At 33.9% G+C, this 16,124-nt stretch overlaps 1 protein-coding gene across 1 annotated transcript; it reads left to right on the top strand.

Moving 5' to 3' along the window:
* Positions 1 to 2,244: 2,244 nt before the first annotated feature.
* LOC128212446 (hematopoietically-expressed homeobox protein HHEX homolog) lies at positions 2,245 to 14,387 on the top strand. The gene is made up of 3 exons (XM_052917907.1): positions 2,245 to 3,159; positions 6,750 to 6,913; positions 13,915 to 14,387. The coding sequence occupies exons 1-3, from the start codon at positions 2,367 to 2,369 to the stop codon at positions 14,062 to 14,064; spliced, it is 1,107 nt and encodes a 368-aa protein (XP_052773867.1). The 5' UTR covers positions 2,245 to 2,366; the 3' UTR covers positions 14,065 to 14,387.
* Positions 14,388 to 16,124: the final 1,737 nt, after the last annotated feature.

The following is a 16,124-nucleotide window of genomic DNA, read 5'->3' as shown; positions in this document are numbered from 1 at the left end:
ACAGACAACAATGACACAAGCTACCACATGGACAAAGTCGGTATCACCCTTCACATGTAATCAAGCTGAAATAACATTTAAAAATTCCATGTCATTTTTCACAAACATATAAGTGAGTATCCAAATAAACAATCAAACCTATATGTATGTAAATAGTTTATTAGTACTTCATTCAGAAAGTTAGGTTGTGTGAAAGATTTTTGTTCCGTATTTAAAAGATACAAATCATAATAAAGTCAACCCCCGTTGGTTCGAACACCAAGGGATTAGCGAAAATGCATCGAGCCTCGAAACATTCGAGCCAAGCGGGAATGCATACCTTCAGTTTAAAGCAATCGGTCCTTAACATCCAGTTCGAGCCAACGAGGAATTTGGGCCAAGCGAGTTCGAGCCAACGGGGTTCGACTGTAATTTACTTTGCGTCTAATCTCAACAGTTTAAGGTTAATTAGATCTAAATATACAATTGACAATTTAATGTCATCAATACCAGGTCATGATGATATAAGATTTTGTGGCAAAGGTTTAAGTTTTTGCAAAATACTGTGTTATCATGCGAAATATGATTTAATTAATGAGGGATTCGTGTGCAGGGTACCCCTTACCAAATAGATCAGTATCAAGATTAACATTGCTGTCAAGTTTGTTAATTGTTCTGTGTAAATTGGCCAATTGTCTATTGTAGCATGTTCCTCATTAAGCACTAATTAGCTCTGTTAAGAATGCTAAGTCACTGAAAAGGCGTTGATCGTTTAACTACTGATTTATACGATTTTTACGTTTGGGTGGTCTTCGATTTTTTGTCTTGTTTTGAAATTTATTAAATGGGTAAGACGGTTGTTTCCATTCTAGTATGGCTAGATTTGCCAAAAAAGAAAGAGATAGGTACATCTCAAAGTACAACAAGTGCATTCCGATCTTTTAGCCCAAATAATGCGCGTAAAGGGAAATAAATGTTCCCCTTAACGTCGAGTCACCAAAACAAAAATCGGCAAAGTCCCTGATGCGGCTGTTTTTGTTTTTATGGACTATCCAGTCTTGCAAACGTGTTTCAGAAAATGCAGTAGTTTCTGTATTGGATATTTGGAAATGAAATGCTATTTATTTATTTTCAATTAATTATGAATTGTTTGGTATACGTGACTGTTAAATATGAATACGAAATAACACTTTATCAAACTATCTCTCTGCAGTAAAGTCGTGAAAAATATATCATGCTTTTTCATTGTAATTTATCCGTTTGGCACTCCTTCAAAATTTAGTCACTTTCGGCGGAATAAAAGGTAATTAAAGGCTAATGATTACATAAGAATTCAGCAAAAATCAGATTATTGTATCAAAATCCGTCATCAAAATACTTTCGAGCAGTTTTGAAGGTAAGGCTGGGATATCACTCAACAATGGCGATTCTATCTCTAGCTATGCCCACGAACATGACACAGCGCTTGCTGCACGATATGGTTAGGGAAAGAGAGCAACGCCTTGAAAAAGTATACACGGCTTTCCGCCATCAGCCGTATTGAATGTAGCGAAATATTCACTTTACCCAGCACCTGTTGAAATCATATCACACTGAAGCAGTGGTTGGCAACTTGAGTAGACCTAATGGCATTACCTTTGCTAATTGTTCTTCAGCTGAATCGCTTTCTTCAGCGATAGGCGAACCAAGTTTAAGTAACAAAACCTGAAATGGGAAAATAATATACCTGTACAGCTTTACTGTGTAAAATGCTTACTAAATGTAATTAGAGATTTCTAAATATTTTAGAATGTTTTTCATTTAAGTGATTTCTCTAAACTGCCTTGTTAACGTAGATGACATTTGTCACCAAGGCGGATTGACTTTCCCTTACTAGGAGAACAAGACAGGGAGCAATTGTCATAATAGGAAAGAGAAAAAAGCAATGCGCAAAAAGATAAATGGTATATGGTACTTCTATCCCAGTGTTATCGTGTTTGAGAAAGATTAGGTGAAGATTTCTGTATGTAACAATAGTTGTTTTGATCGTGATCTACTCGGGTGGACTGGTTTGTCATAGAATACCGTCATGCAACGAAAACCTGGCAGCGAATAACATGAATGAACCATTCTCTTGTTTTATACTCGTTGGCCAATCAAATGATTGCACAATCTTCTCCTTTAGAGGTTTCAAAAATTGCGGTTTGATTGACAAGAATGTCAATTTTTTAGTGTTTAAACAGGTTTATTATGTAATAAGGCATGCTCATTGCAGTAATAGTTTAATTTCAGTTGGACCTTGTGAATGGCTTTCATACCAGGAATATGCAAACATAGTTGATCATATCTCATCGGGAGAATAAACAAAAATCAAACACATTTTGATTATTTAATAAAAGTTGCATTTAATGAGTGAAATGATTCAGAAACAAGGGATATTACAGAGTGATTTTAACATTGACACACTGCTGAAGAATCCGCAAGCTGAAATGACAGCAAGCCTCACAACCGACTTCCAACACAACGTAGAATCTGCATTCAAAGAGCTCAGAAGCCCCGAAAAGGACAACAACACAGTTTGCTCTGCCTTAGGACCAAGTGCTGGGGCCGTGTTTCATGGCTGTAACTCTACATCCGCTACCCAAAACGTGTTGAATCCTAATTTGTCGGCAACAAACCATGCGCTACAGCGAGAGTGTAATAATGGTGACTTCTGCAGTCAGTGTTTTGACTCACCGGCTTCTCAGATTCAAGATAATTTATTAAACAGCATGCGGTCGTATGAGATGTCAACACAATGTATCTCTAACATAAACAACCCAACCTCGTGTAATATCATGCGGCCCACGGGTTACTCCAATCCTCATGCGCGACATTGGCCGTTGCTTGACTCTTCGGCGCACCACCCCTCTGGCCAACAGCAGGAGCTTAGATCTTCGGGAGGATTAGGAAACATTGGACTAAAACTACATAACAGTTTCATGCAATTGGACAATATTTCTAACCTAAACATTTCCAACATACCAACAATTGCGAGTTTAGCAAACAATTACTCACCGTTTTCAAACCTATATTCGCCGATGGCGCAAAGTCAACTAGGGAGTTCCTTGATGACGCCTCGGTTTGACCACGGGGTCCCGGGAACCGCCTTTCCCTGGTCATCATCCCGAGGGGCGGGCTTTCTAACCTCTAGGTGTCCGGGTAAGTATACACACGTGGGTACCCTCGGGGATAGTAAAACAGGCCGCTTGTTTACTCTTAATTAGGAATAGGATATTGTCGACGCAAGATGCGTGACATTTGTGTTAATTTTGTTTAAAAAGCAAAGGTAATTCACCTCAGCTATTAGTAATTCACCTTTGAAATTAACAAAATATCAGAAGAAGTAAAGCAGTTGTTTAAACAAGTTTAATATTTATTTATGCATGCCTAAGCTATGCTGTTTCAATTTATTTAGCCATATTACTAAAGCAAACAACTGAATGATTTGTGTATTTTAAATTTATCATGTATTTGTTCATTTTATTTATTCATTTATTCAGAATATTTAATTACTTATACCTTTGCTATGAAGTATCAAGTTATTTAGCTATATTACTATATATAAAAACTGAATGATATGGGTATTTTAAATTTGTTACGTATTTGTTCATTTCATTTATTTATTATTCAGAATATTATTTATACTATATATTTTAATGGTTTCGCTAAAAAGTGTTTGATACAATATTACAATTTAGTTACTTTATTTTCCGTCTGAATGCTATTTAAAATTATTATAGTATACTTATTTATTTTTTTTGGTCTGACAAATCTTTAAAATATAAATGTTATTGTTTCATTTGCATTTTTTACAGTGTAAATATTTTTATTATTATTATTACTATTATATTTTTATTTATTATTATAATTATTATTATTATTATTATTATTATTAATATTATTATTATTATTATTATTATTATTATTATTATTGTTCCTTTAATATAAGCATTTTAGTATATTTTTATCATCATTAAACTGTTTGTATGGCCCGAAATATTTTCTAAAATGATATTATTATTATTATTATTATTATTATTATTATTATTGAAAGTCACAAATTATTTTTTAATTTATTGAAAATATTTAACCCCGAATATTGCAATCAGAATTTATGATTTATTTTAGTGAACATATGCTAGTTTAAATATACATGCGATGTCTGGTCAGTTTAATATGCGCCAATACTTCGCTTCAAGGTAGTAACAAAATACAAGGCCGAAAGAAAAAAAAGAACCACAAATATCAAAGTATTACATGTAAAAGGGTAATTAACAGTAATAGTAATCCTCAAACTAAACATAGTTTGTTAAAGGTTGAAACTGATACTCTATAAATCTTAATTTTGAAAGCCATGTCCACAACTGATCGCTATAAATCAAGTCAAATTGGCGTTTCTCTTGTTTTGCTGGAGCTGAATGAGAATTAGTTGTAAAAGACAATATTAAGCTAACCTTTTGACAATGAGGTGACATGTGTGATATTTATATCTCGTGACCACGACTTACTTACTTACAAGTTAATCACTATCTCGTTCCCATGAATAAGTTATCTCGTAGCCACGACTAATTTTGTCGTGGCCCCGACTGACGAACTCATTCCCTAAACTTAGTGTTTCGTGCTTAGCAAAGTGAGTAATTAATGGTCACGACATAACTTAGGCTTGGCCACCCGATGAATAAGTCTTCGGAACGAGATATTAAGTCGTCGTCACAAGATAAAATAAAAACAAAACAATCCCAAAACAATGTCCTCTATGCCACCGAACAACGTTATATTGGCTCTTTGCGTGTTCTTGTTTGCCATTTTGAATGAGAATTTGTTGCATCTGCTGGTGACTTTCAGTGTTTTGAACGCAAAGTTTTACATCTCCAATAATGAATAATTACAAACCTTTTCAAGAGTATAAATTGTATTTCACAACATTACATAGTCATTTTACGAAAAGCTAGTTTGGGAAAAATCAACTTATTCAACAAGAACCGAAATAATTAAAACACGTTAGTTTCATCTGAATAAAATGTATAACGTTGACAATAACATTATTGTCATTTGCGTTCTAATTGGAAGCTAATAAAGTTTTAATAACACAAGGGAAAACCACAAATAATGCATGATTTGATTTCTATATTATTCATATAAAACGTCAGAGAATAAAGACTTCCTAGCCATGCCATTTAGAGGCCATTGCTTCAGAGGTCGAAAACATATTGTAAGCTTACCACTTTATAATATACATAATATACAGTATACCTGCAAAATATGAGAGCAATTTTTGATGTGCACAATGTTAACATCTTAATATGTGCATTTAGCTTGATTTGTTTGTCCTGTTTTGCACGATTACTATTCAGTCAGACTGTTTGAATGCACGGAATGCACACTTGTAAACCCTGACTTCTGTGTCAGCTTAGAGTCTGTATGTGCTGCTCCCAATATGTGTATACATTCACAGCCGATGGCTGTAACTGTTTGTTCAATTTTTTTGGGTGAAATTAAAAGTTAATATGACTGTTTGTGCTTTATATATGTTAGTGATCATGTTGATAGGCTCCGACGAGTTTGTTTTCATTTATTATTGCATGTTGGCACAAATGTGAGCTTGAGATTTCGACAAGCGGCTGAAATTACCCCACCCAGCGACTTCCTGTGTTTTCTTTACTGTGACCCCATCTTTTTATTAACGGCATTTCAATAAATATATGTTGACTTAGTTTGATGTATTGTAAGGTTGTTGTTCGGTTGCCTAAGTGACTCTATAGCATTATATGATTAAATGGAAATTAATTGTATATGGCCAACATGTCCCACAAGGTTTATTACGTGGCCTGTTTTGTAATGCTTGCCTGTGTGTTCTATGTGTTTATACGTCAGTCTTTCTTGTTCATTGTTGTTTTTGCCATTGCCTTATGCCTCATATCGAATTTTCGACTACTGGGCGTGTCCCTGTAGCTTTCATTGCATTATTATTTTATTAGATATATTTCTTTATTATTATTTTATTAGATTTTTTTATTTTTAATCAATTAATTTATATTTTTTAAAAGTTGTACTCTCTTTGTCATAAATTTGCAAGATTTGATTATAGAGATTTTAATCGATCAACATGATTTGAGTCGAAAATATGTTTAGGACTGCTGACAAGAGTTCATTTGCATTTCTTTTTTTTGTAATTCATGGGGATGGCTGGGAAAATTGCAACATGTATTATACATACAATAATTAACTTGATTTTTTTCTCCTTTAATTTGTTGCCCTCCTATTTTGTCCAATGATTTATTCATCATTACACGTGATACATGCATAGTCTTAAACATGTTTTATGTCGAGCTTTGTCAGGTTGCCGTCTGTGTATGTTTTGATTTAACATTTGGGGACGCAACACTGTTGTTCCGGCTTGGTTAGTGATGTCTGCATTTAGTTAACCGGTTAAATCCCCGACTGAACTATTTTCAGTGATCGTTCCGAGGCAATAACCCATATACTGTCTAACAATAATCATGTGGTCTATGTCTATTGTCTAGTTGCTGTATGTGTAATGTTGAGTGTCTGTATTGGTAGCACGATGAAGTACATATTTGCAAAGCCTTTGAAAACGTTTTCGAAGGACTATTTGATCGAAGGAAGATTTGATTGGATATGTGTTGATATTCCTCCAACCAATTATTTCTATTCAGGTTTTGTGCTAGATTGATATTTGATAAGCAAATTTGTATTTTACCTTCAACATTTTTTCATCATTTTTCCAGATACGGGATTGTTTATGACGTCCTACCGGAAGCCGAAGCGCGTTCGGACGGCGTTCTCCCCCACCCAGCTTCTCCGACTGGAGCACGCCTTCGAAAAGAACCATTACGTGGTTGGACAAGAAAGGAAGGACTTATCGGCATCACTGAATCTGTCTGAAACACAGGTAACATGGTTTTTGGCATTTGAGTTTTGAACTTTTGGTACATTACAAACAATGATAAATACACATTAACAGTACACTGATCCTGTAGAAACAGGATTTACAGTAATTGAACGAACGAGCAAATGAATACACAAATAAATAAATACATTAAATAATGAATGAATACATCAATAAAAACATGATTAAATAATTAAATACATGAGCTTATGATATTTTGATAAGATAGCACCGACCAAGCACCAAACAAGCAACAGCCACAAGAGGACACACACTATCAATAGTGTTCGTGTATTAGACAAAGACGACTCACTAACCCATGAAAGCAAAACCAAGATTCTAAAAGAAGAATGTGATTTATTTCCTTGACTATATAAACATAATCAAATTACAAACTTCTGTTGACATTCACCTAACCATGTTCATAAACCCTGCTTGGCTCTTGTCATTCGACTTTTTATCAACATCACAAAAGGCTTTTCACTACTCGGCCTTTGCTTTAATATTATACCGAACGTACCATTTGAAGAGAAAAACCTCACCATATTCTTTTGTAATTAACAAGCCCTTTCGTACTATTGCAAAATTTTCGGAATTACATATATTACACGACATAATATGAATATGTGTTCATGTAATCATGCATTGATACCGCTCTCTTTGCGTAAGCAGTTATTGTCGCCATTCATACATTTTATTTGCTTATTAGAAATATTAGCTAAGCGTTTATTTGTTTTTCTGCCAATGTCATCTGATCCTATACCCATTTAGTAGGGACATTTTATTGGCATAATTACTAATAAAAAACCTAAGCTGCGGACGATTCTTTTCTGTCATTATAATTTCTTAATATTCAATCATAAAGTAAACATCATTCATAGAATTTCCAGTGAAAAGAACCCATTTTAAGTCCCGACAATCAGTAAATGAGGTCACCAAATTTGAGCACTAATGTGAGCCCGGATCTTCTGAAGTCGCCTTCTGGGCGTTTCCGCTTTCATCGCAGAAAGCTATGTGTACCAATTACTTTAAACATATTAGTTAATGCTCGTACAATTAGAGCCCCCGTTACCCCACAGGTGGAACTGTTGAAGTGCCAACTCAGGAATGGCTTGATGGACCTTTTTAACTCTGAAAGCTTTGGCTGACATCAATAAGGACTAAAATAAGTACATTAAATGAATTCCAAATCTAAGTGATCATTTATTGAATTTGCTTTAGGTTATGACGTATAACAGTATTATTAGTTAATGATGTGTTGGTCGTAGACAAGTACATACATTTCTAGCTTACTAGAATTGAGCATCACGAAATTGTTAATTTACAAATGGACCCACTGTCTAATGACTTCCACATTGACTTAAGTGTCAAAATTACATTTATTTTAGTGTATATTCCATTCATTTGTAAATTAACTATTTCGCGATGCTCAATTCTTGCAAGCCCAAAAAAGATCTACTGGGTAAGAGGAACACATTAGTATTAATAACACGAGTAAACATTGCCGTGTAGTTCGACTTGGTGTTAGCATTTTTGCTTTGGGACAATAACTTCTCAGGCTTTTAAAAAAATATGTTCATTAATGCACAAACAAATAGTTTCATAGTGTATATTTTGGTCAGTATGTTTTTACTCTGGCTTACTTGTTAAACTAGTGTCAGTAGAAAAAAGGCAGAATATACTTAAGGTGTTTGCATTTTTGTTTTGGCCAAAAATAATCGAGGACAAATTTTATGTTCATTAATTTTACGAACATCGATTATGGTAAATGCACCAACAAAAATAGTTTTATTATGGCTTACTTGCTTAACTAGTGTCAGTAGTAAAATATAACATTTATTATTTGGTGTTTTTTTATGATTATATTGGCCAATGGCAACCGAGGATTTTTTCAAATTTTCTGTTCATTAACTTAACGTAGATCGATTCTGACGAATTCACAAGCAAACACCAAATAAGTCAGAGTCAAATGTTGACGATCTACAGAAAATAAAGTGGGATACCTACTCAATAAATCCTACCACGTGCAATCCTTTGCCAGAATTTCAACTTGAACGGTGCAAAGCTTAAATTGTTTTGCCATTATAATAAATTGCATAATAAAAATACAAGTAAATCTAAAATATTTCAAACGTGTAGAAGCAGAAAATAGCATAGTATTTAATGTATGCTTAGAAATATCATAATATCTTTTCTGTCCAAACAGTTATTAACTGCACGTACTTGTTTGTTAACATCGGTTGTGACCCGTGGTGACCTATGTGAGAACCCCTTTGATGTCACATGATTCCTCATCCTGTAGTGTGCAACCCCTCGTGTGTGGAATGCATCAGTATATAATTGGAAATCTCTATAAATCGTTTGACATAACAGATCTATTTGTACTCTTTTGCTCCTTAAATACATTTAAACAGAATTTAGATAAATTCCTGATTAAAAGCAAAACGTCAAATTCGACGCGAGTGTTTTAAGATATCGTGAAATAAAGTAATTTATAAATAACACTGTAATCTGGATAATTGGTCTTTATTACGTCTGAAGGAGGGATAATTCACTCCATTGAGGCAGCAAATAGCTGTATTAGGCGGACAGGGGGCATATGTCAGTCTAAATGGGCCTTGTTACTTCGCGACAAATGACAACATAGCATGCAGCAAGAAATTCACGTTAAATTAATTGAAATTACCAAAATGACGATATATTAGAAATGGCTCTTTGAGAGAAATAGATACATTAACGATGTTTTCTTAAACATGTGGGGGTTTTTTTGGTTCATTTTTTGTGCTTGTTTGGAATCAATTTTAACATAATTTGCATTTTGCATCAAATTATATAATAATACGAATGATTTTTTGGAAGTAATTCTATTTTATTACATTTGTACAATTCATCTGAAGGAATAATAACTTTTCTTAAGAATTTTGCTGTACGTTAAACGTGCATTGCACAAGTAATGTAGTGCCGTTTAGCTGTTGGCATATAAATATTTTCTATCCGTTAAAATTGCATCAAACAAGTGTTGCAGTGCCATTTAACGTTATATACATGTAAAGGAAAAGAGGCAAAACTACATTACACAAGTGTTGTCGTGTCATTAAACGTTATATACATGTAAAGGAAAAGAGGCAAAAATACATTACACAAGTGTTGTCGTGTCATAAAACGTTATATGCATGTATAGGAAAAGAGGCCAAAATACATTACACAAGTGTTGTAATGTCATTAAACCTTATATAAATGTAAAGGAAAAGAAGCAAAAATACATTACACAAGTGTTGTAATGTCATTAAACCTTATATAAATGTAAAGAAAAGAAGCAAAAATGCATTACACAAGTGTTGTCGTGTCATTAAACGTTATAAACATGTATAGGAAAAGAGGCCAAAATACATTACACAAGTGTTGTTATGTCATTAAACCTTATATAAATGTAAAGGAAAAGAAGCAAAAATACATTGCACAAGTGTTGTAATGTCATTAAACCTTATATAAATGTAAAGGAAAAGAAGCAAAAATACATTACACAAGTGTTGTAATGTCATTAAACCTTATATAAATGTAAAGGAAAAGAAGCAAAAATACATTACACAAGTGTTGTAATGTCATTAAACCTTATATAAATGTAAAGGAAAAGAAGCAAAAATGCATTACACAAGTGTTGTCGTGTCATTAAACGTTATAAACATGTATAGGAAAAGAGGCCAAAATACATTACACAAGTGTTGTTATGTCATTAAACCTTATATAAATGTAAAGGAAAAGAAGCAAAAATACATTACACAAGTGTTGTAATGTCATTAAACCTTATATAAATGTAAAGGAAAAGAAGCAAAAATACATTACACAAGTGTTGTCGTGTCATTAAGCGTTATAAACATGTATAGGAAAAGAGGACAAAATACATTACACAAGTGTTGTAGTGTCCTTAAACGTTATATACATGTATAGGAAAAGAAGCAAAAATACATTACACAAGTGTTGTTGTGTCATTAAACGTTATATATAGCAAAAGAAACATTTGCTACCTGTTAAAATTACATAACACAAGTGTTGTAGTGTCATTTAACGTTATATATAGGCAAAGAAGCATTTGTTATCCGTTTTAATTGCATAACACAAGTGTTGTAGTGTTATTTATCTTTATATATAGGCAAAAAAGCATTTGTTATCCGTTGAAATTGCATTACACAAGTGTTGTAGTTACATTTAACTTTCTTTATGCAGTCAATAATAATTATAAGATCACATTAATCACAACAATGGGGCTAAGGACATCTTTATTTAATTTTAAAGTAAACACTTTAAATGATGTACTTATATATTGAAATAAAACGAGTACAGCTTAACCAATTGCCTATCATCTTGCAGGTCATAAGTGTATCCATTAAACTTCAAGATCAATGCAGATTTGAAAGTTAACAATGATGACATCAACAACGTGGTTAGCTTTAAAGCTGCACTCTCACAATTTGAACGTTTTGATAACTTTTTTTTTATTTTTTGTCTTGAAACAAGCCAGTTTTTGCGAAAATGCATGGAAACCAGTTATATAAGGCTGCTGACAAAAAATAGATCGCAGATTTTTGTATTCAAGTTCCAAAATTGATGTTTTATGCATTTTTCTTAAACCGTAAGTAACGGTTTAAGCCATAAAACATTAATTTTCGAACGGAAATATGAAATTTTGCGATCTGATCTTTTGTCAGCAATCTTTTATCATTGGTTTGCTGATATTTACGCAAAAATTTGCTCTTTCCAAGACAAAAAAATAAAAAAAAGTTGTAAAAACGTTAAATCTGTGAGAGTGCAGCTTTAAGACAGTTTTGATCAATCGGGCCATGAAGTTAAACTCATTTCATAGAAGAGCCTTAATTGCACTTAATACTTAATGTCGTCGAAGTGTCATTTTAGTGACAATATACAAATAGAATTTTCTAACGCAACTAAAGTTTCAATTGTATTGAATTGAATTTAATTCGTATCACAGAAGAGCCATACATGCATTATATGCTGAGTGTCGCTCGTACTGTACGGAAAGCAGCGCGATAGGGCTGTAATGTGTTCTCAGGGACAACACAGATGGAATGCCATAGACAATAGATTAAAACTAAAGCCTATGCACCTATAGCGATATAAAATGGAGCCTTAACAACACATTTGGAATGCTATAGAAGATGGTTCCAAATTTTGGCTAATGCACCTATTATTAAATTAAATGGATTAGTAAAAGACTCCTTTATTAAATTAAATGATTGAAAGCTTTACTGGATAAATGTCAAAAGCGTACGCATTTATTATAATTAATTGGGATATTGCATTTACCTATTTAGGCATTAAACACCTAGCCGCATTCATAACACATGCGATACCATCTTAACTAGAGAAGTTCGAGTTTATCTAGTTTTCGAGTATTTTCCGTTTTAGTCGTAATTTCAACGCCTTCAAGCAATAATTAGAAAATCTTTTGATCTAAATTTTGAGTGTTTATCATTAATTTGAATAACTAAATCCCAGTTGTTAGGACGATAATTGGTTCTAAGCTTGCTCATCTGATAAAATGGTCGGTACCGTTTGAACCAGAAAAACTCAAACTTTTCAACGCCATCTGAACTTGTTTCTTATTTAAATATCATTTGAGAAAATTAAATGAAATAATTTTTAATCTGTTCAAGAGAGCCAAGTCCCTTTGGCACTAATTGTCCCGCTTACAGCCGGGCTGAGCCCAAACTCTATACTCTATTATAACTGTGGGCGTCAACCGAGCTCGTCTTTGGTTGTAGCCTTTGGCTAAATATTATCTTCTATTACCGCTAATTGGCAAAAATCCCCCGAAAGTCCGAGTTTAATCACTGACACTGGAGTTTACACAGCCGGTTAAAGAAGTTCAAATACACGCCGTAGAGAAATATTTTATATGCGCGACTGTTGAGATCTTCAAATAATTAACCCTAAAAAGCGAATATCCTGTCATATGTTTCATTCCTTTTTGTTACATTTTGTAATGGTTAAAGATTGTTAATATGTTCTTACAAAAAGATGGCTTGGTGCGATGTAGTAGCATAATCATTTCCGTGTATTATCTTAAGATATGCTATCGCCTTCGTATGTTTGTTAGTACTTTTAGTAATATATACTATTTGCCTCGTCGTTTGGTTTTTAGTGTAGTACTAATTGAAAATGCTTTGTCCATTTGATCTCGGTAAACGTTCCATGTCTGCCATAACACTTATAAATATAAGCCAAGAACACACACGCTTTACATTACATTGTTGTTATATTCTTTTATTATTTTTTTTCCAAAAAAAAGTAAAACATTTAGCGCTTCGCAGGTGTGACGTATATCTTTGTATATTACGGACATTCAAGCCAGGATTCAATTACATAATAAGAAATTAAAAACAAATCTACAACTGTGGGACCTCACAACACTAGTTGAACGAAAACATCTTAAAGTATTCTTTAAGGAACATTTGCATTAAAATCTTAATCAATCTTAATCATGATTTTTTTTTATAAATATTATGCACAAAAGCAGTCCACTGAAGTTCATTGAGGTTATGTACGTTATTTTACGGCGTCACCACTCATTTAATCCACTGACGTAAGACCAAATAAACATATAAGTATTGTTAGGTGGGACTATAGTACACAGACAGGATGCAGTCCTGGTTGATTCTACGCCAATTCTTAAACGTGCACCAATGTAAAGCAATGTCACACGGGACCCACGTTTACCCTCCCCCCTCCCCGGAAAAAGGCAGCACATAACTTGACAATAATTTAGCCTCCTGTATAATCATTGAACAGTGGCCAGTGCCATTATTGCAAGCAGTGGTGATCATATGGTAGTGGGTTTCCAGTTTAATCAGTTTGATAGTGTAAACATGTGCTTCATATTTATTATAATAACAGTATTGATCAACTGATTGTTTGATTGAAAACTGGCGACTGGTCAATTATGATATATTTACTGTTAATACTTTACATACCTTGTTATTTTGCAGGTGAAGGTGTGGTTCCAGAACAGACGGACGAAACACAAACGAATGCAGGTGGAAGATGAACTCACTGCCTCGTTCAACAGGCATGGACAACTCCGCTGTAGCACCGGTAGTTCAACACCTAGCCTTGAAGACGTCATCATCGACTCGTGACGTCACTTTCACATCATAACCTAATAATTGAGGCATAAAATGGCATCAACTAATGACTATGAAATGATATGATATGCATTAAAATACATCGTCCTCTGTTATTCTTTTCGAGAAAACGCTAAGAAAGTTTTCAGAATGTATCCTGTGCAGACGTTTTCTGTACCAGGAAAGCGAGAAAGCAACGGTTGACCATTGTGGTTTTCTGATTAGTTTAAACTTTATTTATTATGCAACGATTGTGAAGAAGGTTATATTAACTTATACTAAGTCACTCTCGTTATCACGATATTGCGCGAGAGTGTGGTCAGGTGCTGTGGGGGAAACCGGAGAACCCAGAGAAAACCATCTTGTCCGGCTTGGTGACCACCGGACTTGGTGAGAATCGAGTGCGCTAACCACTGCGCTAACTGGACACTGGTTTTCTGATTGTAGATGGATGTCTTAATATTTTATTTAATATATATAACAATGTACATTGTTGTTCAGACTGTGCACTTAAATATAGGGCTTGCAGCACAATCAAGTTACTGATACTGAATAAAGATTTTCAGTTTCCAAAAGTAGAGCAATACACATCTCGGGTACTCATGATAGGTACTAGAATACGTTGTTTGAAACGGAGCACCTCGACCATTTCCTTTGAAACATCCTCGGATGTTTATGGACGGTTTACAATGTCAAATTTCTTTAACTATGCTGCAAGTAGATCGCGAAGTAGTTTCTGTTTATGTGCTGCTTTATTATTGTTCAAGCAAAAAGTCACCTGTCTGCCTCTAAATATAAAATATAGGTCGACACCAGCCTCTAATGCGTCGTCCCAATTTTTAAAAATAAGAACTACTTTTACTCCTGCAACGGCATACATCCGTGGCTCTTCGTATGCCGGAAATGGCCGAGCTGTTCCGATTGACGTTGTTCGTACATCTCCTTGTTGGTTCCATCACGGACCTGGTTTATAGGTCTGTGGTTCCATAAAAGACATGTATATAAGAATGTATTATTTACATATATCCTATATTATATTGTTTGTTGTTTCTGTGTTTTATGTGTTATGATCATTAAGGCAATATGTTCTTACGCAATATGTAAATATGTAATTGTTAAAACGTTTGTATAATAAACAGTATTACTGTCAACCATGTTTATCAAATTTATATGTTTCAGTAAAAATGCATTGAATAAAACTTGCATACGTGTTGATGCAAACGAAGATCGGAACAGTGATTTCTTTCATTAAAATATGTTTTTACTTAGTGTTTGAAAATCGGACTCCATTTGCTATCGGAAATCGCATCGAGTCGGACCAAGCACTTCGATTAATGTCGGACAATTATCGAAAGGTCATAATGTTATATGGAAATTCATTCTTTATAAATAGCACCATCATGATCAAATATTTACACCTCAACTTCCATTCCTTAAATGAACTGCCTTTCGGCAATTGCGTTCATCAATCGATGAACGCAACATCTTCGGATATGATTGGATTGTAATTCATTGCATAACAATATACCTGAAAGCGATTGATCTTGTTATTGGTTGTATTGTGTCTGCAGGTCCCGTAAAATATAGATCAACATTTTTAAAAGTGTTAGTTTATTATATTTTAAATATATTTGTAACAGAAGTGTTTCATTTTTACGTTTTAAAGTGATTTCAAGTGGTTGATCTTTTCCCGCGTTATTGTGACGTCATTTGAAAAAAATGTGTCCGGTTATAGTCGGGTCGTTCTATTTACAGAATGGGTAAAAACGGATCACTGAAAGGTTTTCTTAAATGAAATGAAGTATTTTTTTAACGTTTCTTGAATAAAATAATGGACTATTGGTGTAAATATAAGGAATGAATTGCTGGGTTGAGGTCATTATCGGGGATATGAACGCAATTGGGTTGGTCAAAGTACGCGTGGAGTCCTTTGGACTCCACACACATTGACCAACCCAATTGCGTTCATACCCCGATAATGACATCAACCCCGCAATTCATTCCTTAAATAATTAACAGTGCACTGGTTGTCTTTAAGACCATAAAGGGGATTATAGTTCACCAATTGATACATG

Source organism: Mya arenaria, chromosome 12 (assembly GCF_026914265.1).
Source record: "Mya arenaria isolate MELC-2E11 chromosome 12, ASM2691426v1".
In the NCBI taxonomy this organism is placed as follows: domain Eukaryota; kingdom Metazoa; phylum Mollusca; class Bivalvia; order Myida; family Myidae; genus Mya; species Mya arenaria.
The sequence above is the reverse complement of the archived record's forward strand: the minus strand, read 5'-3'. Positions and strand labels throughout refer to the sequence as shown.

Coding starts and splice junctions, on each gene's coding strand:
- LOC128212446 (XM_052917907.1), top strand. CDS start 2,367: ATGAGTGAAATGATTCAGAAACAAGGGATATTACAGAGTGATTTTAAC. Junction 3,160..6,749: donor TCTAACCTCTAGGTGTCCGG/GTAAGTATACAC, acceptor TCATTTTTCCAG/ATACGGGATTGTTTATGACG. Junction 6,914..13,914: donor TGAATCTGTCTGAAACACAG/GTAACATGGTTT, acceptor GTTATTTTGCAG/GTGAAGGTGTGGTTCCAGAA.